Source organism: Polyodon spathula, chromosome 3 (genome assembly GCF_017654505.1).
Source record: "Polyodon spathula isolate WHYD16114869_AA chromosome 3, ASM1765450v1, whole genome shotgun sequence".
NCBI classification, from domain to species: Eukaryota; Metazoa; Chordata; class Actinopteri; order Acipenseriformes; family Polyodontidae; genus Polyodon; species Polyodon spathula.
The window spans coordinates 635,503-663,237 of record NC_054536.1 but is presented as its reverse complement, the minus strand read 5'-3'; the positions used below and the strand labels follow the sequence as shown (position 1 = coordinate 663,237).

The window sequence follows — 27,735 nt, the reverse complement described above, 5'->3', positions numbered from 1 at the left end:
AAGCACAGCACAGTCAGTGCCTCAGCCCTTCGAGAGAGCATCCCTCCAGCCTGGAGCAATGCCTGTGTGTGAAGCACAGCACAGTCAGTGCCTCAGCCCTTCGAGAGAGCATCCCTCCAGCCTGGAGCAATGCCTGTGTGTGAAGCACAGCACAGTCAGTGCCTCAGCCCTCCGAGAGAGCATCCCTCCAGCCTGGAGCAATGCCTGTGTGTGAAGCACAGCACAGTCAGTGCCTCAGCCCTTCGAGAAAGCATCCCTCCAGCCTGGAGCAATGCCTGTGTGTGAAGCACAGCACAGTCAGTGCCTCAGCCCTCCGAGAGAGCATCCCTCCAACCTGGAGCATTGCCTTTGTGTGAAGCACAGCGCAGTCCGTGCCTCAACCCTCCGAGAGAGCATCCCTCCAGCCTGGAGTAATGTCTGTGTGTGAAGTACAGCACAATATTCACACCAAGTCATTTTGTTATTAATGCATGCAATGTGTATTTACTGTAACCAGCTGCACTGTAAATGAAATCAGCAAATCAACAGAAATAACATAATGCATGAAATCTACAAACACAAATATGGCATCCCATTGTTTACTGCGGCGTTGATAGCAACATTGCAGTGTGATGGAATGGCCCCTGAATGGAGGATGTATCCAATCCATTACTCCTGAAGAATCCAAGGCAAGAGGGAGTAACAGTAGGATGCTGCATAGTGACAATCAGTGGAGAATGTCTGTAGCAAGCCCTGCTGTTCTGAATGTTACTGTGGTAAATGCATATGGGCAACCGCTGTGTCTCTGCACACCTGACTGTGCTTGTATCGCACGTGGCTCTCCTTTACCCCATTTCACTTCACTGCAGCCATCGCAACTTTTTATTCAAGCTGATCTTGTTCTGCACGACAGCATTCCACGTTTGAACTGAAATGAAGTCAGACCTGGTAATCTGAATGTGCGAAGCTGTGCATGCTCGCCTGTCCTTGTAAAATGTAGAACAACAGTGACACCTGGTGGTGAGATTACAAACACTTTGCTTCTCTTTGAATGATTACACTGTGTAACAATTTATTTATTTATTTATTCTTTGTTCCTGGGTAGTAAGTGTTATTTCCTAATTGCTTATGCCTCAAAAGTATAGAAAATGGCTATTATTCCCCACAAACTTTGCTTTTGTGACCAGGACAGGTAAATTTCAAAATATCACTATTTCCAACAACATATGAATCCAAATTAACATGTATTTATACGTAAGTAATACAAAAATGACTACAAAAGATTCAGAAGTGTGTGGTTTTTTGAGATTTACGATTATACTGTAAATTTACAGCATAATCGTAAATCTCGAAAAACTACTCACTTCTAAATCTTTTGTAAACAATGGAAGTGTTTGTTTCAGAGAAATCGCTGTGCTGTGTATTGAGGTTGAACGGGTGGAAGACTCTGTGATCCAGGTCGCCAGCCTCAGTCTCCGAGCACTATCATCCTTTCACACACCCATGTGACAGGGCGGGGTTTGGGTTTCAAATCAGTCTGTTGTTGTTTTTTTTCTTCATGCATTCACACTGTTCCCTGTTATTAAATATCTTATCATACAGAGTGGGGTTGGTTATGTTTTCAATGTATAGCTACAAGCTTGTGCTTGAGCTGTTACTGCAGCCACCATCTCTGCTATCAAAGAACCCTCCAAACTGAAAGAACACAGCTACTGCCATCTCTGCTATCAAAGCCCCACCAAACTGAAAGAGCTACTGCCATCTCTGCTACCAAAGAACCCTCCAAACTGAAAGAACACAGCTACTGCCATCTCTGCTATCAAAGAACCCTCCAAACTGAAAGAACACAGCTACTGCCATCTCTGCTATCAAAGAACCCTCCAAACTGAAAGAACACAGCTACTGCCATCTCTGCTATCAAAGAACCCTCCAAACTGAAAGAACACAGCTACTGCCATCTCTGCTATCAAAGAACCCTCCAAACTGAAAGAACACAGCTACTGCCATCTCTGCTATCAAAGAACCCTCCAAACTGAAAGAACACAGCTACTGCCATCTCTGCTATCAAAGAACCCTCCAAACTGAAAGAACACAGCTACTGCCATCTCTGCTATCAAAGAACCCTCCAAACTGAAAGAACACAGCTACTGCCATCTCTGCTATCAAAGAACCCTCCAAACTGAAAGAACACAGCTACTGCCATCTCTGCTATCAAAGAACCCTCCAAACTGAAAGAACACAGCTACTGCCATCTCTGCTATCAAAGAACCCTCCAAACTGAAAGAACACAGCTACTGCCATCTCTGCTATCAAAGAACCCTCCAAACTGAAAGAACACAGCTACTGCCATCTCTGCTATCAAAGAACCCTCCAAACTGAAAGAACACAGCTACTGCCATCTCTGCTATCAAAGAACCCTCCAAACTGAAAGAACACAGCTACTGCCATCTCTGCTATCAAAGAACCCTCCATACTGAAAGAACACAGCTACTGCCATCTCTGCTATCAAAGAACCCTCCAAACTGAAAGAACACAGCTACTGCCATCTCTGCTATCAAAGAACCCTCCAAACTGAAAGAGCTACTGCCATCTCTGCTATCAAAGAACCCTCCAAACTGAAAGAACACAGCTACTGCCATCTCTGCTATCAAAGAACCCTCCAAACTGAAAGAACACAGCTACTGCCATCTCTGCTATCAAAGAACCCTCCAAACTGAAAGAACACAGCTACTGCCATCTCTGCTATCAAAGAACCCTCCAAACTGAAAGAGCTACTGCCATCTCTGCTATCAAAGAACCCTCCAAACTGAAAGAACACAGCTACTGCCATCTCTGCTATCAAAGTGAAAGAGTACTGCCATCTCTGCTATCAAAGACCCCTCCAAACTGAAAGAACACAGCTACTGGTAAGAGTTATTTTGTTGCTCATATCTGTGGCTTGACAGTTCCATTTGACACGAAGTAAGAACATTATAAAGTTTACAAATGAGAGGAGGCCATTCGGCCCATCTTGCTCGTTTGGTTGTTAGTAGCTTATTGATCCCAGAATCTCATCAAGCAGCTTCTTGAAGGATCCCAAGTGTCAGCTTCAACAACATTACTGGGGAGTTGGTTCCAGACTCCTACAAAAAATGACGTCATGCAGTGAATTTGGAAAGTGCTTACAGTGGAGTATCATATTAATTAAAACACTGGCCTTGGCAACTAAACAGGGTGTGTGGAAACCTGCTTGTGTAGGCAACTTTCAGAAACAGAGAGGTCAGGCTTGATCCAAGCATGGTACAAGTTAATATAGGCTATTATATTTAACATGTTTATTGTAGCCTGAGTTTAAAGGAAAATAACTGAACTGGTCACTGTATGCTTAGTGGTTTCATTCAAAGGCTCAGTGATAAAACCCTAAAGTCTTTATCGAATATTTTGTTCAAACACATGAAACAAATCCAACATATTGAGGGAAATATATTTTAAACCCGGGTTGGAGTGATTAAACAGAGTGGGTGTTGTATATTAAAAAAATCTCTATATGTATTCTCTATAGATTCATTTATATATATATATATATATATATATTATATATATATATATATATATATATATATATAATATACATATACACACACACACACACACACACACACACACACACGTATCTGGAAGCAAGGACCCTGTGAACTCCAGTTCACCTAATTTTTAGGGAAAGGAGGGGTGGAAGATAGTGAACCATGAGCTCACATTCAATTCATTTTGAAAACTGAGTCACTGGTAGCTTCTGAAATATATTATTCACACAAAGATAAGAGCTGTCAACACAAACTAAATAAGATTTAATTGGGTCTTCTGACGTATTAAATGGAGAAAACTCTATAAAAGCCGAGGAAAAACCCCAGTCAGAGTCACTCAACATGATCTTACAAGCTGCATGGCCCATGCTCTGAAGAGCTCTGAAAAAGCTGCCTGCTGTTTGGTCGTATTCAGAAGTCTGCCTTTGAAGACAGCTCTTGTTTTTACATTGTATTCTACAACTACGCTTCCACATAGTGGAAGGTAAGAACAATTTTGAATTGAGATCTCATTTATATTGATGCATTGCTATAAGGTATAGGAATTATATTTTCGCTTTGGAGAGTGATCTATTGGATGTTTTAGGGTTTAGCGATGGGCGCTTTAGCTGTTTTCATGTCTAGTCTAGGGGCTGGGTATGTGATAACCACACCTGTATTACTGTGTTGAAGTATTAATGCTGTTAAACCTGTAAAGGCCCTGGAAACGCACAGACTGCCTATTGCTTGGGATTTGCTGTGGCCTGCAATCACTCACTCCATTTTTAAGCATTTAATAAATAGAAGCTTGGGTAAAACTTCAAATTAAATGAGTCTGTGCGATTTTCTTGATTATTAAAAGTTGGATACGTTGTAAGCAAAACCACTACAGGAGTTTTAAACATCTCCGTCCTTCTTAATCGGCTCCCCTGAGTTTAAACGTGTGCTCAGAGCAATACAAGAACTACACGCGAATCTGACAGTTACCATATGACAATGTACACCACAATGCATTCTGGTAAGTGCAGTCTCTTAAAGGAAAGAAACACGTGAAAGGTACCAGAATGCATTGCGATATTTTTGAAAAGCCTGAACTGTCCTCGTGAACCTGATTATAGTAACCCTACCTCGAAGGACTGCACTTCTGGGAAAATAAACAACAGATAAAAGCAAGCATAATCAAATCTGAAGAAAAGTGAAAAGAAATACTATGAATGGATTGGATGATAAGGCTATGGATCAATAAATATCAGCACGCAAACGTGATTGTTCATAACGGTTTTTAAAGTGATCCCAGTTTCGTAACACAGGATTTGCAGAGACACAGAAGAGGTTTGTTAATTGTTGTTTATTTTTAAACAGAGAAATTTAACTATGTGAACAGAACTCTGAAACACAGTACAGCCGCATTTCTGATTATCCTACTCGCCACACCTTACTATACCAGTTTAGGGACATTTTGACTACTGACATTGCTACATCTAAAAGAATATTTCTTAGGCTCTTACAGCATTTCATGAAAGTTAAAAATAACATTGATTAAATACAATCTAAATAAACGCCTCAAACTAACGCACAATGCAATAGAGCATGTAAGAAGACATTGTTCCAGTCAGATCACAAGAAGCAAGTGACACAGATTTTGTGATTTATTCCCACATATTTAAACTATATGTTCTAGTGATCTTAGGAGTTTGGAATCACTGAGGATAACGCTATCAATGGAATGAATGATCTCTATACATTGTTGTATTCAAATCACTAAAGACAATGTTATCAATGCAATGAATGATCTCTACAATGCTGTATTCAAATCTTTAAAAATATACTTGGTGATTAAAATGTCTTTCGATTCGTCAATATTTAGCATCCAACTTAATTGATCACTAACTACTGTAATAAGAATCCCTTTGCTTTGTATGAATAAACCCTTTTTTTGTCGCTGTAACAGAAGTGTGGATTACTTTTTCCAAAAGGGAATTTGAAGTACATTACAAGATATATCTTTGGAAAAAGTTAAAAAGAACTAGACATTGTAATTAGCTCTGTTTCATGTGCATAATTCATAGATTTATCTGAAATAAAAACATTATCTTGTAAAATACATACAGCTATTTGTCTGACCTCATGGTTTTTCTAAACATTTTAAAACACATTGAACCTTCTGTAACGCCCACACTTCACACGTAGGGTTACCATATGACTCACTACGGCAGTGTTTCCCAATCCTGGTCCTGGGGAGCCCTGTGTCTGCTGGTTTTCATTCCAACTGAGTTCTCAGTTACTTAACTATGCCCTTAATTGAACTATTCATTAGCTTAATTAGACCCTTTTAATTGTTTTCAGCTTCTTAAACAGTTGGAGATTTCAAGTTAACTATACAATTTTATAAGTAACTTGAAATCAGCAACTTTTTAAGAGCTGAGAACAATTAAAAGGTCTAATTAAACACATTATTAGTTCAATTAAGGGTTTGAGTAAGTAATTGAGAACTCAGCTAGAATGAAAACCAGCAGACAGAGGGGTCCCCAGGACCAGGATTGAAAACCAGCAGACAAACGGCTTCCCAGTTCCGGGGTTGAAAACCAGCAGACACAGGAGTCTCCCAGGAGCTGGGTTGGGAACCCTGCACTAGGGCGGTTTGGGACAGTTCAGGCTTTTCAACTCGTACCCCAGTGCATTCTGGGAAGTGTAGTCCTGTTGTGAAAGGTACCCGAGACAGGTCAATGTACCAGAATGCATTGCGATGTGAGTTGAAAAGTCTGAACTGTCCCAGTGAACATGGAGTCATGTGATAGCCCAATCATGCAGCTGCTTTCTTTGTGGGACGCGTGGCTCTGAATTGGTAGCACCTCTCAGAAAAGGCCAGATGTTTTCTTTAAATGCTTCTGCCTCCAGGCTGGCATGGTGCTGAATTCAGAACGGGTCGTGCCCAGCAAGTTCTCAAAGTCAGCATCCGACAGATAGTCCTGCGGATTGAAAAGAAACCGTAATTGTGCAGCACCCTGCTGCCCCCTAGGGGCCGCCCTTTGAACTCCTATTCTAAGTCTCTGTGGACTGAAATAGGTTGGCGTGTTTCCACCTCACTGTTTGTGATACACAAGAGAACACCAATAACTTTTATAATGTGAAATTGAACAGGAGATTTGAGATGGCAAGCGCAGCCTCATTGCTGCTGTTCCTGAGAATTCCATTGCCAACTCAATAAATATGTTTTGATGCACATAGAACTTTTGTATTACTTAAAAATAAAATTAGTCTCTTTCCTGAGTATCTCCTCTCATCTTTACTGAATATCTCCTCACCTCTTTACTGAATATCTCCTCTTTACTGAATATCTCCTCTTTACTGAATATCTCCTCACCTCTTTACTGAATATCTCCTCTTTACTGAATATCTCACCCTTTCTGAATACCTCTTTACTGAATATCTCCTCTTTACTGAATATCTCCTCCTCTTTACTGAATATCTCCTCTTTACTGAATATCTCCTCACCTCTTTACTGAATATCTCCTCTTTACTGAATATCTCCTCACCTCTTTACTGAATATCTCCTCTTTACTGAATATCTCCTCACCTCTTTACTGAATATCTCCTCTCCTCTTTACTGAATATCTCCTCTTTACTGAATATCTCCTCTTTACTGAATATCTCCTCACCTCTTTACTGAATATCTCCTCCTCTTTACTGAATATCTCCTCTTTACTGAATATCTCCTCACCTCTTTACTGAATATCTCCTCTTTACTCTCTTTACTGAATATCTCCTCTTTACTGAATATCTCCTCTTTACTGAATATCTCCTCATCTTTATATCCTCTTTACTGAATATCTCCTCCTCTTTACTGAATACCTCTTTACTGACATATCTCAAGTTAACTATACCTCTTTACTGAATATCTCCTCTTTACTGAATATCTCCTCACCTCTTTACTGAATATCTCCTCTTTACTGAATATCTCTCTTTACTGAATATCTCCTCACCTCTTTACTGAATATCTCCTCTTTACTGAATATCTCCTCTTTACTGAATATCTCTTTACTGAATATCTCCTCTTTACTGAATATCTCCTCTTTACTTAATATCTCTCACCTCTTTACTGAATATCCTCTTTACTCCTCTTTACTGAATATCTCCTCTTTACCTCTTTACTGAATATCTCCTCTTTACTGAATATATCCTCTCCTCTTTACTGAATATCTCCTCTTTACTGAATATCCTCTTTACTGAATATCTCCTCTTTACTGAATATCTCCTCACCTCTTTCCTGGAGGGGTCCACCCCCTCTGGCAGCTCCTCTGCTGTTTTGTTGATGAGCAGCTCCGGGTCATATCCTGTGGCCCTGCCATTGGGCGCAGCAGGACTCCTCCCGTCAGTCTTGTCTGTCCTGACACTGTGAGGCTTGTTCTTTGTAGCCGTGTCTGATGGAGTGCTGGGACCTCCAGGGGCGCTGTATCCACTGGCAGGGCTTTTGGAAGCACCTCCCTTTCCTCTGTTCAGATCTGTCTTGTTAAGATCCTAGAATAATATGAAATATTTCATAGGGGGTAAGTCTGTTGGAGTTCAGATTGATGGTTGGGAATCCAATCTAGCGGTGTGGTTATTTTTGCCTTGATTCTCAGATTTTAAATCCAATTTGACTGTTACAAAATATCATGTTGCTGTAGATCAATACAAGAGTCTCAAAATCGAAGCCTGGTCTTGTGTTTTACCTCATCCTCAACCAAGGGGAGCTGCATCATTGTGATGCGCATATTATTCTATGGCATAGTGTAGGTGCATGGGCCCATACCGGTGTCCTGGGGAATAAGTAGACCAGGGAAAAAGTGGATCGCCATCTAGAATTTAAAGGGGCAGTTCCATTGTTTCTAAGGTTTACACCTACTACTTATTACATCAGGGGAATTAGTAGAGCGAGCCCCGGGAATAACGTAGTACACTAGCGGTATACAGTAAACCCAGCTGATGCACTTGATATTAGATATTACACCTTAGGTCATCGCGAATTACTTACCACCATCGTAGCGACTCATGGTTCTTTTCATTTATGAGATATAAATCTGCCACTCCAGGCAGTGCAAACAATGACCTCAACTTCCTGCAACTATTATCAATAATTGAGTCCACTGAAACTCCCTGCTCCTCTTCGAGCCCAAACATACGACAATGACTCCTAACCCTCCTATTTCAACAGACAAAAACAAACTCAGGGAGTTCAGTTACACTCCGGCTGAAATATCAAACAAAAACTGTTATGCCTCCTTGGCGTTCCCACACAAAACATGTATAACTTCCCGAAACACATTCGGTGGAGGGAAATGACAAGTCTAACCAAACTCCGCGCTAGACTCCGCTATTGTATTTACAAAATTCCCCGTGCAAACAGTCAGTCCTCCTTGCTCTCTATTCACACAATAAAAACGGAACTAATCTCACATCTAGTTAACTGTCCAATGTCCTATACCTCCTAAAATAAATAATTTCTCCTGAACTTAAGTGTCATTTACTATGCCTGTTTGTTTAACAAACGTTACAGCAACTCAAGGTGTTTTTGTTACATATTGAATGTCGTAAGCAATACTGTAAGGATAGGTATGCGAGCGATTATCAGAAAGTTAAAGCACGATTTTCAGTCATGGACAAAATTGAGCTCCATGCTGCAGCCACTTAGGCCCCGAAGCACAGCAATCACTGATGCACTTGTATTAATATTATTATTTATCATGCGCTTTGTTCTTTCATTTATATCAATTACAGACAGCACTCATTTTCATTTTCCAACCTAGATACATAAATGACAAAACTCCTGCTCCTATTCAAACAAAAACAATGAAACTCCTGCTCCTATTCAAACAAAAAACAATGAAACTCCTGCTCCTATTCAAACAAAAAACAACGAAACTCCTGCTCCTATTCAAAAAAAAAACAACGAAACTCCTGCTCCTATTCAAACAAAAACAAACTCCTGCTCCTATTCAAACAAAAACTAAACTCCTGCTCCTATTCAAACAAAAACAACGAAACTCCTGCTCCTATTCAAACAAAAAACAACGAAACTCCTGCTCCTATTCAAACAAAAAAACTAAACTCCTGCTCCTATCAAACCAAACAAAAAAAAGAAACTCCTGCTCCAATTCAAAACTCCTGCTCCTATGCTCAAACAAAAAACAACGAAACTCCTGCTCCTATTCAAACAAAAAACAACGAAACTCCTGCTCCTATTCAAACAAAAACTAAACTCCTGCTCCTATTCAAACAAAAACAATGAAACTCCTGCTCCTATTCAAACAAAAAACAACAAAACTCCTGCTCCTATTCAAACAAAAAACAACGAAACTCCTGCTCCTATTCAAACAAAAAACAATGAAACTCCTGCTCCTATTCAAACAAAAACTAAACTCCTGCTCCTATTCAAACAAAAACAACGAAACTCCTGCTCCTATTCAAACAAAAAAAACGAAACTCCTGCTCCTATTCAAACAAAAACTAAACTCCTGCTCCTATTCAAACAAAAACAATGAAACTCCTGCTCCTATTCAAACAAAAAAAACTAAACTCCTGCTCCTATTCAAACAAAAAACAATGAACTCCTGCTCCTATTCAAACAAAAACAACGAAACTCCTGCTCCTATTCAAACAAAAACAATGAAACTCCTGCTCCTATTCAAACAAAAAACAACGAAACTCCTGCTCCTATTCAAACAAAAACTAAACTCCTGCTCCTATTCAAACAAAAACTAAACTCCTGCTCCTATTCAAACAAAAACTAAACTCCTGCTTCTATTCAAACAAAAACAATGAAACTCCTGCTCCTATTCAAACAAAAACAACGAAACTCCTGCTCCTATTCAAACAAAAACAATGAAACTCCTGCTCCTATTCAAACAAAAACTAAACTCCTGCTCCTATTCAAACAAAAACAACGAAACTCCTGCTCCTATTCAAACAAAAACAACGAAACTCCTGCTCCTATTCAAACAAAAACAACGAAACTCCTGCTCCTATTCAAACAAAAAACAACGAAACTCCTGCTCCTATTCAAACAAAAAACAACGAAACTCCTGCTCCTATTCAAACAAAAAAAACGAAACTCCTGCTCCTATTCAAACAAAAAAAAAAACTATTCAAACAAAAAAAACGAAACTCCTGCTCCTATTCAAACAAAAAAAACGAAACTCCTGCTCCTATTCAAACAAAAAAAACGAAACTCCTGCTCCTATTCAAACAAAAAACAACGAAACTCCTGCTCCTATTCAAACAAAAACAACGAAACTCCTGCTCCTATTCAAACAAAAAAAACGAAACTCCTGCTCCTATTCAAACAAAAAACAACGAAACTCCTGCTCCTATTCAAACAAAAACAATGAAACTCCTGCTCCTATTCAAACAAAAACAATGAAACTCCTGCTCCTATTCAAACTATTCAAAAAAAACAACGAAACTCCTGCTCCTATTCAAACAAAAAACAATGAAACTCCTGCTCCTATTCAAACAAAAAACAACGAAACTCCTGCTCCTATTCAAACAAAAAACAACGAAACTCCTGCTCCTATTCAAACAAAAACAACGAAACTCCTGCTCCTATTCAAACAAAAAACAATGAAACTCCTGCTCCTATTCAAACAAAAACTAAACTCCTGCTCCTATTCAAACAAAAACAATGAAACTCCTGCTCCTATTCAAACAAAAACAACAAAACGATTTACTGATTTAGCTCTTTTTTCGTCTTTGTAAACTGTAAACGTTGTGAAAATAACAATAGACCTTGCAATACTATAATAATATTGTATGAGTGGACTGTATGTCATTAGAATATATTACTAAAACATTTTAATTTTGATTAAAGATTGACAACATTTTGACGTGTAAAACCTTAATATAAAGGTAAACAAATCGTTGCGATCACTCATCAACTACATCTGATAAACAACGACATTTTTACAGGAAGAAAAAAGCTGACAAACATTTAACACTAACCCTAGTATAAAGAGAGATGTCAATTTAGACTATAACTGAACACATTGCATCGCACATATATTTTACAGACCGAAAAAAAATAAAGTGGTATATGAACACATTACCATACGATGTGGCAAATAAAAAAAAAAAACAGATAGAAAATGCTGATTCATGTAGTTAACCTCCCCTTTAATCAGACTGCTGCCGCTCCTTCCTCTTGCCTCACTGCGCTCGCTCCCCTTTAATCAGACTGCTGCCGCTCCTTCCTCTTACCTCACTGCGCTCGCTCCCCTTTAATCAGACTGCTGCCGCTCCTTCCTCTTACCTCACTGCGCTCGCTCCCCTTTAATCAGACTGCTGCCGCTCCTTCCTCTTGCCTCACTGCGCTCGCTCCCCTTTAATCAGACTGCTGCCGCTCCTTCCTCTTACCTCACTGCGCTCGCTCCCCTTTAATCAGACTGCTGCCGCTCCTTCCTCTTGCCTCACTGCGCTCGCTCCCCTTTAATCAGACTGCTGCCGCTCCTTCCTCTTACCTCACTGCGCTCGCTCCCCTTTAATCAGACTGCTGCCGCTCCTTCCTCTTACCTCACTGCACTCGCTCCCCTTTAATCAGACTGCTGCCGCTCCTTCCTCTTACCTCACTGCACTCGCTCCCCTTTAATCAGACTGCTGCCACTCCTTCCTCTTGCCTCACTGCTCTCGCTCCCCTTTAATCAGACTGCTGCCGCTCCTTCCTCTTGCCTCACTGCGCTCGCTCCCCTTTAATCAGACTGCTGCCACTCCTTCCTCTTGCCTCACTGCTCTCGCTCCCCTTTAATCAGACTGCTGCCACTCCTTCCTCTTGCCTCACTGCGCTCGCTCCCCTTTAATCAGACTGCTGCCGCTCCTTCCTCTTACCTCACTGCGCTCGCTCCCCTTTAATCAGACTGCTGCCGCTCCTTCCTCTTGCCTCACTGCGCTCGCTCCCCTTTAATCAGACTGCTGCCGCTCCTTCCTCTTGCCTCACTGCGCTCGCTCCCCTTTAATCAGACTGCTGCCGCTCCTTCCTCTTACCTCACTGCGCTCGCTCCCCTTTAATCACTGCTGCCGCTCCTTCCTCTTACCTCACTGCGCTCGCTCCCCTTTAATCAGACTGCTGCCGCTCCTTCCTCTTACCTCACTGCACTCGCTCCCCTTTAATCAGACTGCTGCCGCTCCTTCCTCTTGCCTCACTGCTCTCGCTCCCCTTTAATCAGACTGCTGCCACTCCTTCCTCTTGCCTCACTGCTCTCGCTCCCCTTTAATCAGACTGCTGCCGCTCTTTCCTCTTACCTCACTGCTCTCGCTCCCCTTTAATCAGACTGCTGCCACTCCTTCCTCTTGCCTCACTGCTCTCGCTCCCCTTTAATCAGACTGCTGCCACTCCTTCCTCTTGCCTCACTGCTCTCGCTCCCCTTTATTCAGACTGCTGCCACTCCTTCCTCTTACCTCACTGCGCTCGCTCCCCTTTAATCAGACTGCTGCCGCTCCTTCCTCTTACCTCACTGCGCTCGCTCCCCTTTAATCAGACTGCTGCCGCTCCTTCCTCTTGCCTCACTGCGCTTGCGCTCGCTCCCCTTTTTCCCCTGTCTGCTAATTCCCTACAACACCGGCTCATGAAATCCAATGAGAAACTGCCCTTTAACAGCCAAGCACTGATAGGAATCAAAACAAGTGTGCAGGAGGCTTGAGAAGGACTTACCACAGTGATCTGGGAGATTGCAGAGGCATCCCCCAAGCTGTTCTTTATGTCCTCATAGGAGCGGGAATCCTGAATAACAAAAGCCCATAAGTAACTGTTTCTGACAGTCGACACTGTGCTGTAAAATACATCTTAATGTAGTCACTTTGTGCCACAGGCAGGGTCAGCGCTAATACAAAGACAGACCTACACCAAGTAAGAAGACCATGCTCAATAAAATCTAACAACAATAATTTTCTACACAGTCTACCCAACAACTTCCAAGTGAAAAAAACTGAAATAGCTTGGTTGGATAAGTGTCCACCCCCCTTGTAATAGCAATCCTAAATTAGCTCAGGTGTAACCAATCGCCTTTGAAATCACACACCAAGTTAAGTGGCCTCCACCTGTGTTAAACTGTAGTGATTCACATGATTTCAGGATAAATTCAGCAGTTCCTGTAGGTTCCCTCTGCTGGGTAGTGGATTTCAAAGCAAAGACTCAACCATGAGCACCAAGGCGCTTTGAAAAGAACTCCGGGACAAAGTTGTTGAAAGGCACAGATCAGGTGATGGGTATGAAAAAAATATCAAAGGCCTTGAATATCCCTTGGAGCACGGTCAAGACGATTATTAGGAAGTGGAAGGTGTATGGCACCACCAAGACCCTGCCTAGATCAGACCGTCCCTACAAACTGGATGACCGAGCAAGAAGGAGAGGCTACCAAGAGCCAATGACATCTTTGCAAGAGCTACAGGCTTTTATGGCCAAAACTGGTCAAAGTGTGCATGTGACAACAATATCCCAAGCACTCCACAAATCTGGCCTGTATGGTAGGGTGGCAAGAAGGAAGCCATTACTCAAGAAAGCCCACCTTGAACCCTGTTTGAAGTATGCAAAAAAACACTCAGCAGAGTCTGTAGCCATGTGGCAAAAAGTTTTGTGGTCTGACGAAACTAAAATGGAAATTTTTGGCCTGAATGCAAAGCGTTATGTTTGGCACAAACCCAACACAGCGCATCACCCAAAGAACACCATCCCTACTGTGAAGCATGGTGGTGTTATGGGGATGTTTCTCATCGGCAGGGACGGGGGCACTTGTCAGGATAGAAGGGAAAATGAATGGAGTGAAGTACAGAAAAGTCCTTGAGGAACCTGCTGCTCTCTGCAAGAAAGCTGAAACTGGGAAGGAAGTTCACCTTTCAGCATGACAACGACCCAAAGCACACAGCCAAAGCTACACTGGAGTGGCTAAGGAACAAAAAGGTAAATGTCTTTGAGTGGCCCAGTCAGAGACCCGACCTAAATCCAATCAAAAATTTGTGGCATGACTTGAAGATTGCTGTCCATCAACGCTCCCCAAGGAACTTGACAGAGCTTGGACAGTTTTGTAAAGAAGAATGGTCAAATATTGCCAAATCTAGGTGTGTAAAGTTGGTAGAGACCTTTCCTAACTGACTCACAGCTGTAATTGCTGCCAAAAGTGCTTCCACCAAGTATTAACTCAGGGGGGTGGAGACTTATCCAATTATGACAGACACCGTATATACAGACACAGACACATGCAATTGTATGCAATTTAGACAGACAAATCTGAACGTGTCTTAAACTTACAGAAATCCCACTAACACTGAATTCCCTGAATTTGTTAGGAACACTAACTGATATGGACGCCCGGAGTGCCCTTTATCCAGTGGCCCAGAGCATTGATTGAAAGACTTACGCTCCACTTGTGAGGGTCCCAGGCACTGAACCAGCCAGTGAAGGTGAGCGGTTCGTGGCTCTGTGTCACCGTGGTGATGGGTGTGCCAGGGTCTCGCTGCGCTGGGTGTGTCCTCAGGTACTCTGTGGCAGAGGTCAGGGACTCCTTCTTCTCAACGTCATTGGCAGCTTTACCGATCCACAGGAAGATCTGCCACACAGTAACAGGTGAGCATGCCCCCTACCTTACCCTGTCTTACAGCAGCAACATTCGGGTCAGCACGACACAGCTCCGTGTTCCACCAGGGTACTATTAAGGCTGTATTTTTATTTCTTTTTACTGGTATCACGGATTTCATGATTTCCCTGAAATGTACCCATTGCCGTGTAATATGCAGTTCCCCGTGAAAATTCCAGTTTCTGAAAGAATAGTGTAAATTAAAAATAAATACAGCACACATTTGCCTTACTGATGCACTGCCTGTTATACTGCATTTAGGAACCTGGCAGCCAGAAGCAAACTAAACCAGCTGCCCGGTTCCTAAATGCAGTGTTACAGGGAGTGCGTCAAAAAGGCAAACGTTTCATGGGGCTCCCAAGTGACGCATCCAGTAAAGGCGCTCTGCGTGAGTGCAGGACGCGCCCTATAGCCTGGACGTTCTCCTTCGCTGTAGCTCCTGGGCGGCTGCATGGTGAACCCGCAGTGTGTAAAGAACCGGTCGGCTGACGGCACACAATTCGGAGGACAGAGTGTGTTCGTCTTCGCCCCTCCCGAGTCAGCACAGGGGTGGTAACGATGAGCCGAGCATAAATAAATAATAATTGGCCATTTCAAATTGGGAGAAAATAAAAAAATAATTGGAAACGACTAAATTTAAAAAAAAAAAAAAAAGGTAAATGTTTGCTGAATTTATTTTTAAGTGAAAAAATATGTATCTTTACACTATTGTAACAGAAATTTTCACTGGGAACTACATATTGCACGGTAATGGGTACATTTCATGGAAATAGTGAAATCCGTGATAACAGCCTTCTTTATAGGTCACCAGAAACCCTAAACAGAATTACAGCCTTGCTATTTACAGTTGGATGTACATTATTGCATAATTAGTAGCAAACGCTTACGTCTGTATAATCTGCAGGAGAAGGGCATTGCATTAGTATTTACAGACATTGTGCAACCACTCTGAGACAATCAGACACCTTTCCCTCACCTCCTCCCAGGTATCCAGAAGCATCACATCCTCCTCATCGAGGTCCTCCTGGGCAAAATCAAAGACCTCTGTCATCATGAAGCGGCCAGTCTGATTGGAGCATTCGAAGAGGCGTGGCACCCGCTGCGGCTTCTCCTCCTGGAACCTGGAAACAGGAACAAAAAGTAAACTACAGCTGGGAATCCTGTCACACAGATTCCAATACAGCCCTGCATCTTTTATACAGCTGGGAATCCTGTCACATAGATTCCAATACAGCCCTGCATCTTTTATACAGCTGGGAATCCTGTCACATAGATTCCAATACAGCCCTGCATCTTTTATACAGCTGGGAATCCCGTCACACAGATTCCAATACAGCCCTGCATCTTTTATACAGCTGGGAATCCCGTCACACAGATTCCAATACAGCCCTGCATCTTTTATACAGCTGGGAATCCCGTCACACAGATTCCAATACAGCCCTGCATCTTTTATACAGCTGGGAATCCTGTCACACAGATTCCAATACAGCCCTGCATCTTTTATACAGCTGGGAATCCCGTCACACAGATTCCAATACAGCCCTGCATCTTTTATACAGCTGGGAATCCTGTCACACAGATTCCAATACAGCCCTGCATCTTTTATACAGCTGGGAATCCTGTCACACAGATTCCAATACAGCCCTGCATCTTTTATACAGCTGGGAATCCCGTCACACAGATTCCAATACAGCCCTGCATCTTTTATACAGCTGGGAATCCCGTCACACAGATTCCAATACAGCCCTGCATCTTTTATACAGCTGGGAATCCCGTCACACAGATTCCAATACAGCCCTGCATCTTTTATACAGCTGGGAATCCCGTCACACAGATTCCAATACAGCCCTGCATCTTTTATACAGCTGGGAATCCCGTCACACAGATTCCAATACAGCCCTGCATCTTTTATACAGCTGGGAATCCTGTCACACAGATTCCAATACAGCCCTGCATCTTTTATACAGCTGGGAATCCTGTCACACAGATTCCAATACAGCCCTGCATCTTTTATACAGCTGGGAATCCTGTCACACAGATTCCAATACAGCCCTGCATCTTTTATACAGCTGGGAATCCCGTCACACAGATTCCAATACAGCCCTGCATCTTTTATACAGCTGGGAATCCCGTCACACAGATTCCAATACAGCCCTGCATCTTTTATACAGCTGGGAATCCTGTCACACAGATTCCAATACAGCCCTGCATCTTTTATACAGCTGGGAATCCTGTCACACAGATTCCAATACAGCCCTGCATCTTTTATACAGCTGGGAATCCTGTCACACAGATTCCAATACAGCCCTGCATCTTTTATACAGCTGGGAATCCTGTCACACAGATTCCAATACAGCCCTGCATCTTTTATACAGCTGGGAATCCCGTCACACAGATTCCAATACAGCCCTGCATCTTTTATACAGCTGGGAATCCCGTCACACAGATTCCAATACAGCCCTGCATCTTTTATACAGCTGGGAATCCCGTCACACAGATTCCAATACAGCCCTGCATCTTTTATACAGCTGGGAATCCCGTCACACAGATTCCAATACAGCCCTGCATCTTTTATACAGCTGGGAATCCCGTCACACAGATTCCAATACAGCCCTGCATCTTTTATACAGCTGGGAATCCCGTCACACAGATTCCAATACAGCCCTGCATCTTTTATACAGCTGGGAATCCCGTCACACAGATTCCAATACAGCCCTGCATCTTTTATACAGCTGGGAATCCCGTCACACAGATTCCAATACAGCCCTGCATCTTTTATACAGCTGGGAATCCCGTCACACAGATTCCAATACAGCCCTGCATCTTTTATACAGCTGGGAATCCCGTCACACAGATTCCAATACAGCCCTGCATCTTTTATACAGCTGGGAATCCCGTCACACAGATTCCAATACAGCCCTGCATCTTTTATACAGCTGGGAATCCTGTCACACAGATTCCAATACAGCCCTGCATCTTTTATACAGCTGGGAATCCTGTCACATAGATTCCAATACAGCCCTGCATCTTTTATACAGCTGGGAATCCCGTCACACAGATTCCAATACAGCCCTGCATCTTTTATACAGCTGGGAATCCCGTCACACAGATTCCAATACAGCCCTGCATCTTTTATACAGCTGGGAATCCCGTCACACAGATTCCAATACAGCCCTGCATCTTTTATACAGCTGGGAATCCCGTCACACAGATTCCAATACAGCCCTGCATCTTTTATACAGCTGGGAATCCCGTCACACAGATTCCAATACAGCCCTGCATCTTTTATACAGCTGGGAATCCCGTCACACAGATTCCAATACAGCCCTGCATCTTTTATACAGCTGGGAATCCCGTCACACAGATTCCAATACAGCCCTGCATCTTTTATACAGCTGGGAATCCTGTCACACAGATTCCAATACAGCCCTGCATCTTTTATACAGCTGGGAATCCTGTCACACAGATTCCAATACAGCCCTGCATCTTTTATACAGCTGGGAATCCTGTCACACAGATTCCAATACAGCCCTGCATCTTTTATACAGCTGGGAATCCTGTCACACAGATTCCAATACAGCCCTGCATCTTTTATACAGCTGGGAATCCTGTCACACAGATTCCAATACAGCCCTGCATCTTTTATACAGCTGGGAATCCTGTCACACAGATTCCAATACAGCCCTGCATCTTTTATACAGCTGGGAATCCTGTCACACAGATTCCAATACAGCCCTGCATCTTTTATACAGCTGGGAATCCTGTCACACAGATTCCAATACAGCCCTGCATCTTTTATACAGCTGGGAATCCCGTCACACAGATTCCAATACAGCCCTGCATCTTTTATACAGCTGGGAATCCTGTCACACAGATTCCAATACAGCCCTGCATCTTTTATACAGCTGGGAATCCTGTCACACAGATTCCAATACAGCCCTGCATCTTTTATACAGCTGGGAATCCCGTCACACAGATTCCAATACAGCCCTGCATCTTTTATACAGCTGGGAATCCCGTCACACAGAGTCCAATACAGCCCTGCATCTTTTATACAGCTGGGAATCCTGTCACACAGATTCCAATACAGCCCTGCATCTTTTATACAGCTGGGAATCCTGTCACACAGATTCCAATACAGCCCTGCATCTTTTATACAGCTGGGAATCCTGTCACATCGATGGCAGGTTTGTGACCCCGCGCACCGCCAGCAAGCACCTTAAATACAATGCAAAACAGCAAGGCTCCTCTGCATTCGAGGTCTTGGAGATTTTTACCTCATCTCATCTCACCGACGGGACAGAATCCCTAACGGCACTACCACACAACACTGCCTGTTACACCTGTAACCAACAACTGAGATGTGCCTCTGCATGTCTGGATAAACCCCAAGAGACTTTATGCCAGCCCTTATTTTTGTATGGGTGCCCAAGCAGTTTAGTGTTAAGGTCAGGGCTTAGGGTCAGGATCAGGGGTTAGGGTCAGGGTAAATCTCTTCTTCAGATCCTACCTCTTATCACTGCAGTAGGGTGCTTTCCCTCCGAGAGCTACCCAGAAGTCTGCAGGCTCCTGTCCTTCCAGGATAGTCTGCTTGTCCCGTTTGGAGACGATGTCGGCCACACTCTTTGCCCTCTCTCGCTCATCCCCACTGCAGCCCTGATGGGTGGAACACAACGGAGAGCTTGAGCACAACCACACACAAGTCCACTCCACACCAAGGGCCCTACCTATCTTCTCAATAACAACGATACAGTGCCAAGGCATGCCTTTTCATTTCCCCGTTTACTGTAGGTCCAAAATTCACTTTGCAATCACACTCTGTAATAATAATTCACTTTGCAATCACACTCTGTAATTCTAATTCACTTTGCAATCACTTTCTGTAATTATAATTCACTTTGCAATCACACTTTCTGTAATTATAATTCACTTTGCAATCACACTTTCTGCATTTATAATTCACTTTGCAATCACACTGTAATTATAATTCACTTTGCAATCACACTTTCTGCATTTATAATTCACTTTGCAATCACACTGTAATTATAATTCACTTTGCAATCACACTTTCTGCATTTATAATTCACTTTGCAATTACACTTTCTGTAATTATAATAGACATTACAATAACACTTTCTGTAATTATAATTCACATTGCAATCACACTTTCCTTAATTATAATTCACTTTGCAATCACACTTTCCGTAATTATAATTCACTTTGCAATCACACTCTGTAATTATAATTCACTTTGCAATCACACTTTCTGTAATTATAATTCACTTTGCAATCACACTTTCCTTAATTATAATTCACTTTGCAATCACACTCTGTAATTATAATTCACATTGCAATCACACTTTCCGTAATTATAATTCACTTTGCAATCACACTCTGTAATTATAATTCATTTTGCAATCACACTCTGTAATTATAATTCACTTTGCAATCACACTCTGTAATTATAATTCATTTTGCAATCACACTCTGTAATTATAATTCACTTTGCAATCACACTCTGTAATTATGCCTGTTTCACATTCCTTGCTGTTTTAAACACATTTAAAACAGCAGTGCTATCTATGAGACCAAGAGTGACATTTTAACAGTAATCTGTGTAACAATGTGAGCTCCAGTAAATACAATGTATCATAATATACAGTACATGAGATACGTATATATTTATATATCCAGGGAAGATCGTGAACACATAGCCACAATACATGTATAATTATAATATATTTCAGTGCCTTTCAGGGATATATTTAGTTACACACATTTTACACCCTGGATATAATATATTGATTTTTCATTTGGGAAAGATGTGCACATTTCTCCCTGGCCGCCTCCTCTGTGGTTCACGTCAGTTCCCAGGAGGAGGCTCTCTGTGTACGACACCCCAGTGACTCACCTTCCCACACCACAGGTAGCAGACGTGGTCAGCTGTGAGAACAAACACGTCGTTGGTGTTGAGGGAGGAGGCACGGGCCGGGACCTCGCTTGCTTTAGTGTTATATTCATCAGTGCCTCGAACCTGGAACAGTCTGTAAGCAGGGTCCTGAGATGCCTTCCCTCCGCGTCCTGTACCGCCCTGAACATTAGCACAGGGATGGGAATAAGACTCCTATTGCTCGGCACTTTCCCATTCCAGGTTTTACTAGCAGCTTGATTAGCCACAGCGTATAGGTAACAAGCTCAGGGGGGTCTGATTAAACCCATAGTAAAACCAGGAACAGATCAAACTGCTCTGCAATGGGAGTCATATTCCTATCCATGTTAACAACAATGGAACAAGTTAACATGGTAGAATATGTAGGAATCTGTAGGCCCTCCTGACTCCTGTCCTGTGTCTGTCTTCACTTACCGTAATTGCCAGTCCTGCCCTCTTGTCCTGGTTAAACTCTTCAACTCCTCTTAAGATTTTAAAGCCTGCTGGTAACAGGATTCACCCTTGAGGTGAATTAGATGCAAATTCTATACATACTGAACTTGCGTTTAACTTAATTCATACAACTTCCACTAACATCCTAACCCCTAACCCCTAACTCTAAACTACCAGTCACTCACTTCTCTTACCAGGCGATTGTTTTGAAGCCAGTGAAAGGCAGAATGGCAGTGACAACGTCCTGTGCATAAACAGCTGTGCCAAAACCCAAAGTGGAGGCTCACCTGGAAAATGATGAGCTTCCCTTTGAAGATGGCCAGGAAGTGGCGCGGCTCTTTGGTCATGGTCACTCGCACCTGCACTGGCTCCCCGTTGTATTTGTTGTCCAGGTTCACAGCCTGGTACGCAGACGCTGTGATCTCGTCTTGAGAAGCTTGCAGCCCCTGTGTTCGGAAATAAATAAATACATACCTGAATTAGTACGTGGTCAGGACAGGAAATGAAGCATATTCACCTACAATTCCCACCTATAATTCATGCCGAGATGCTTGGATGCAAATGGGCAGTGAGGTCTGTTCAGCGGAGTGACCCACACAGTGGAGGTGTTCACGGGTCCGGGCAGACCAGAGGACCCCAGACACAAGACCCGAGACCCGAGACTCGACCTGAGGACCCAAACGGGTCTGTTCAATTAGTGATCTTGTCTTACACTGTATCTCATCTCCATAATGCAAACAAGCTCTGCATTACTATAAAAAAAGATGATATTTTTGCTAATATATATTTTTTTTTATTGTTGATCCTCTCACAGTAACACTCTCGTGCTGAATTTTGCATTATCTTGAGATACGCGTCAGGGTGTGTTCCAGCATCAAGTGTTGCTAGCAAGGCTGCTTTTAGTATTGTCTTCAGCTTGCCTTTAGTCTGATATCAATGACTTATCAATGTAGCCAACAGAACAGTTCCATAAAAGAGCCCTGGATTGTGCCGGCTATTTGCAGTGCATGTATGCCTCTGTAGAGACTGCACTGCAAATGTTTCTCCCCAATCCCTGTGAGTCCTACACTGCACCATGTGTACTGTATCATTCAAAAGAGAGCAGCAAGAGGGGGAGCAGGGTTTCTAATATGCAGTGTATAATGGTTTGGTTTGCTGATGCTACCTGCCACATGTACAGAATGTAGTGGGGTTTCTGGCCTCGCGAATACGTGTACAGCACCAGGTAACAGTCTCCTCCATAGAACTGCCCGTAGGTATTGGGATCCACCGCCTTCAGCTCCAGCTCCTCAATCCTCCACACCTGCAGGATCAGAACACCGCGTTACAAAACACTGGTATAGAGCAGTAAAGGATGAAGTGTGAAGCACGTTCATCTAACAGCCCGCGCTTAACCTAATTAAGAAAAGTCTACAGCGCCGCTTGTATGGCTACACAAATCAACCTTGGCTAAAGATCAAACCATGACCTGCAAATCAAAACAGACCAAAGCTGACCTGCACACCACTGACTTTTATTGTATACACTGCGGTAATAATGACCCACCTCCACTTTCCCAGAGCCATCATCTACCATCCTCTCTCTTGCAGCAAGGTCAGGTCTGGCATGCAGCTCCATGACATCGAACTTGACCTGGTCGACCTTAGCTGTTTCAGAGGGAGGGGCAGGGGTTAGAGCAGCGGATTTCAGTCCCAGCCAGTAAAGCACCCTTAACAGTCTCAGCACCAGCTCATGAATATCCCAGTATCTCAGCCACAGCTTATGAATTTCCCAGAATCTCAGCACCAGCTCATGAATATCCCAGTATCTCAGCACCAGCTCATGAATATCCCATTATCTCAGCACCAGCTCATGAATATCCCAGTATCTCAGCACCAGCTCATGAATATCCCATTATCTCAGCACCAGCTCATGAATATCCCATTATCTCAGCACCAGCTCATGAATATCCCATTATCTCAGCACCAGCTCATGAATATCCCAGTATCTCAGCCACAGCTTATGAATTTCCCAGAATCTCAGCACCAGCTCATGAATATCCCAGTATCTCAGCACCAGCTCATGAATATCCCATTATCTCAGCACCAGCTCATGAATATCCCATTATCTCAGCACCAGCTCATGAATATCCCATTATCTCAGCACCAGCTCATGAATATCCCATTATCTCAGCACTAGCTCATGAAGACTCCAGTATCTGTCTCAGCACTAGTTCATGAAGACTCCAGTATCTGTCTCAGCACTAGCTCATGAAGACTCCAGTATCTGTCTCAGCACTAGCTCATGAAGACTCCAGTATCTGTCTCAGCACTAGCTCATGAAGACTCCAGTATCTGTCTCAGCACTAGCTCATGAAGACTCCAGTATCTGTCTCAGCACTAGCTCATGAAGACTCCAGTATCTGTCTCAGCACTAGCTCATGAAGACTCCAGTATCTGTCTCAGCACTAGCTCATGAAGACTCCAGTATCTGTCTCAGCACTAGCTCATGAAGACTCCAGTATCTGTCTCAGCACTAGCTCATGAAGACTCCAGTATCTGTCTCAGCACTAGCTCATGAAGACTCCAGTATCTGTCTCAGCACTAGCTCATGAAGACTCCAGTATCTGTCTCAGCACTAGCTCATGAAGACTCCAGTATCTGTCTCAGCACTAGCTCATGAAGACTCCAGTACCAGCACTAGCTCATGAAGACTCTCTTCACTAAAGCAGTAATAATCACCAATCCTGCCCACTGAGTGGGTCTTGCCCAGCCCCTGCGTCAGCCCCTTCTCTGTCCATGTCTTGAAGAGCTGCTTGAACATGGAAGATTCAGCGTCCTCGTTCATGATTTCCACGTTGGTTGTGGATGGGTAGTTCTTTGCTTTGATGAAGCCCTGCAAGAAAAGGAGACACTGCTGATTAGTGCCCCCCCTCTTTTCCATCTCTGCTCTTGTGGATCACCCTGGTCTAAATCCATCATCCTTCCCATTGCTTAACTAGGGGCAAGAGGAATGCAACCATTCTTGTTTTGTTTTTTTCCCCCAATTTGAAATTTCCAATTATGTGTTTTTTCCTCACCACAGCGAGTCCCCACACAGCACAGACGTTCTGAGAGCGTGTGAGCGTCCTCCGATCTCACAAGCCAAAAGCCAGAATCGCTTTTACACTGAGCAATCCAGTGTAGAAGTGGACGGGCTACTGCAAAGTTCGGCCTCTTTGCACTGCCTGGACGTGAACTAGAGCCGTCAAGCTGTGTGACTCATCCTGTGCTCCCAGAGGCAGCTCCTTAACTGGATGAGCACTTGAGGACCCCTGAATGCAGCTATTCTAATACCAGCGTCAGTGCGAACCAAAGTTCAAAAATCTACTGTATTACCCTTTTGTCTGTTGAAGATCTTTGGGTTCTTTGCCTGTACTTCAAGATTTCAGTTTAAAATATACAGACACTGTATTTTATATACTGGGCTGTGCAGATATTTCAAGGACAATGCTATTGATGAGAAGTTGCTTCTGATGCTTCCTGGTACCTGATCACTTCCTATGATGTAGTTTGAACTCACTCCAATGGTCAAGCTCAGAACATGTCAGCTGCTGAAGATACCAGGATGCAGCAGCTTATTTATATTTATCACAAAATAACATAAAAAAACTAAACAAGTGAAGAACCAAAATATTCTCAGCACAATAAAATGGGAACCAATAACAATGTTAATACAGCTTATTAGTTAATATAGCTTTTTGGTTAACAAACCTTTACCTTGCTGGCTAAATCAGCCCTGTAGACTGAGTGCACTCACCTCAGCTCTCCCAAGAGCAGCCTGCCTCTCCTGAGTGGCAGCATTCTTCCCCTTCCACACGAAGATCTTCACCCCCCCCTGATCCACAATGTAGCAGTCCTGCAGGGAATGCACCAGTGTTAAAGTCTTACAGAGAAGCCTACAGATACAAAGCCCTCAGTCACCCCTGTTAGTGCTGGATTATTTTGCTTGTTTATCAAATTCACTTCCCCACAAATCGCTGTGCTTGTACACATGCATAGTGTACTTCAGAGCTTTGGAACTCATCTGTGAGGAAAATGAAATTCTCTTACATCAGAGTTGAGCAGATCCTGAGTCAGTGGCTGTGTGGCTATCTCCTGGACGACCAAGTTTCCACTTGAATCTGAAACACTGACCAGTTAAAGAAACCGGTTAGCAATGCATTCGCACAGAGGAATCTACATCACCAACTAGACACAGACGAGCAATGAATTCTGCACAGAGGAATCTACATCACTAACTGGACACAGACCAGCACTGCATTCTGCACAGGGGAAACTACATTGCTAACTAGACACAGACTAGCTGTAAAATGACAGATTAGCAATGAATTCTGCACAGGGGAATCACTGCAAAGTTGTAAGTGAAGCCCTGTCTGGAGTACAGAACCCCAGTTTGTAAAGTTGTAAGTGAAGCCCTGTCTGGAGTACAGAACCCCAGTTTGTAAAGTTGTAAGTGAAGCCCTGTCTGGAGTACAGAACCCCAGTTTGTAAAGTTGTAAGTGAAGCCCTGTCTGGAGTACAGAACCCCAGTTTGTAAAGTTGTAAGTGAAGCTCTGTCTGGAGTACGCACTGGTAGAGCCGCACATTTGACTTCTGATACAGGTCGGGTCTGTTATCTGGGGTAGCTGGCTTGAGGCTCCCTGTCCTCTGCCCCAACACTGCTGTCATGATTTTCATCAGTTCGGGGGAGGCGGCTTCATTGTCTCCATCGACGACACCAATCTGAGCGCGCCCACCTCGCTCCCTGTCCCGGATATCCTGGGACAGCGTCATCCCCTGCACAGGCAGACAGACAGACAGACAGACAGACAGACAGCATTATATATTCAACACAAGCTTTCTCTTTCTTTAAAGGAAAACCATTTGAAATGCAGCAGAACCTCAGAGTTACGAACACCTTGGGAATGGAGGGCGTTGTACATCTGAAAAGTCAATAACTCTGAAAATGAGTTTTTGATGGTTTTAATAAATGTGTGCTTCTGCTCTCTACACCCTCAATCTGGCTGATAATACAAGGATACAGTGCAGTAATGCAATACTCGTGTTGTTAAGTCCTGACAGGATTTAAATGGCACTATACAAGTGAAAGCTGTCACTGAAATGGTAAGTTTAATGCGCTGTGCAATACGCTCAGTATACAGTAAGTGTTAACGAAGGGCGATGCTGACCTTTAACCTTTCGGGGTGGTTGCTTTCAGGCCCGTTCCACTGGACAATCACCTTGCCCATGTCCAGCAGGAAAACATCTCCCACATTGAAACTGTTCCAGGAGACGTCAACCTTTAACAACATGACAAGCAGCCTCAATCAGTCAGTGTGGCTTCTTCTCTTAACGAGGTATGACAGAGCACATTTGGTAAGATAGAGCCAATAATAAATATATACAAATAGAAATAAATATCACCTCCACTCTCGTCAAAGCCCCAGGGGCCCTTAATGAAATTTTACTGAAAACTGAGGCGGGAGATAAGACAAGGTTAAAAATGGGTGGATACTGTGCATGAACCAGCGACCCTGCACACTGGGGTACAGGATGCGCACTGAGAGGCTGTGCATGAACCAGCGACCCTGCACACTGGGGTACAGGATGTGCACTGAGAGGCTGTGCATGAACCATTGACCCTGCACACTGGGGTACAGGATGTGCACTGAGAGGCTGTGCATGAACCAGCGACCCTGCACACTGGGGTACAGGATGTGCACTGAGAGGCTGTGCATGAACCATTGACCCTGCACACTGGGGTACAGGATGTGCACTGAGAGCCTGGGTCTTGCTGATAGCTGTGGGATTTCAAATACACCCACAGCTCCTGTTTGGATTGGCTGGGGCGAGGGAAGGGGAGGGACGGGTCACCCTCTCAGGAGTCAACAGGTATATTCAATAAGAGCCAGATAGTTCCTGTAGAAACAGGAGCATGCAGACAGGCAGCAGCTCTGTGTAGAATTACAGAAACACTAACAGAGATGTTCATTTGCACCCGCACAGCCTACCTCCGTGGCTGAGAAATTCTTCCTCCCCTTGACGTGCAGCAGCCGCTTGATGTTGTACATGTTTGTCTCGACTTGTTTGAACCCTGACGCCAAACCACCCTTCTTATAGCTGTGGCAAAACAGAACAAAAAGATACACATTTACTACTGTATATTACGCACACACAAGGGCAGGCAGCCGATCATTACTTCAGGATGAGCTGCCGGTTGATACAATGACACCATG

At 43.4% G+C, this 27,735-nt stretch overlaps 1 protein-coding gene across 2 annotated transcripts in view; it reads right to left on the bottom strand.

The window, feature by feature from the left end:
• Positions 1–6,259: 6,259 nt before the first annotated feature.
• The window catches only part of LOC121309828 (villin-1-like), a 50,498-nt gene continuing 29,022 nt past the window's right edge, over positions 6,260–27,735 (bottom strand). Inside the window, exons 5-20 of one of the 2 annotated variants that reach the window (XM_041242974.1) lie at positions 27,511–27,619; positions 26,689–26,799; positions 26,091–26,296; positions 25,571–25,649; positions 25,278–25,376; positions 24,221–24,374; positions 23,046–23,146; positions 22,666–22,803; positions 21,788–21,946; positions 21,030–21,209; positions 19,629–19,774; positions 16,095–16,239; positions 14,903–15,091; positions 13,201–13,269; positions 7,782–8,039; positions 6,260–6,490 (exon numbers count right to left, since the gene is read on the bottom strand). In XM_041242974.1, the coding sequence (XP_041098908.1) occupies positions 6,377–6,490; positions 7,782–8,039; positions 13,201–13,269; positions 14,903–15,091; positions 16,095–16,239; positions 19,629–19,774; positions 21,030–21,209; positions 21,788–21,946; positions 22,666–22,803; positions 23,046–23,146; positions 24,221–24,374; positions 25,278–25,376; positions 25,571–25,649; positions 26,091–26,296; positions 26,689–26,799; positions 27,511–27,619 (2,257 nt within the window). In that variant the 3' untranslated portion in view covers positions 6,260–6,376. The remainder of the gene's footprint in view (positions 6,491–7,781; positions 8,040–13,200; positions 13,270–14,902; positions 15,092–16,094; positions 16,240–19,628; positions 19,775–21,029; positions 21,210–21,787; positions 21,947–22,665; positions 22,804–23,045; positions 23,147–24,220; positions 24,375–25,277; positions 25,377–25,570; positions 25,650–26,090; positions 26,297–26,688; positions 26,800–27,510; positions 27,620–27,735) is intronic. The other variant, XM_041242983.1, reaches the window with a different exon arrangement.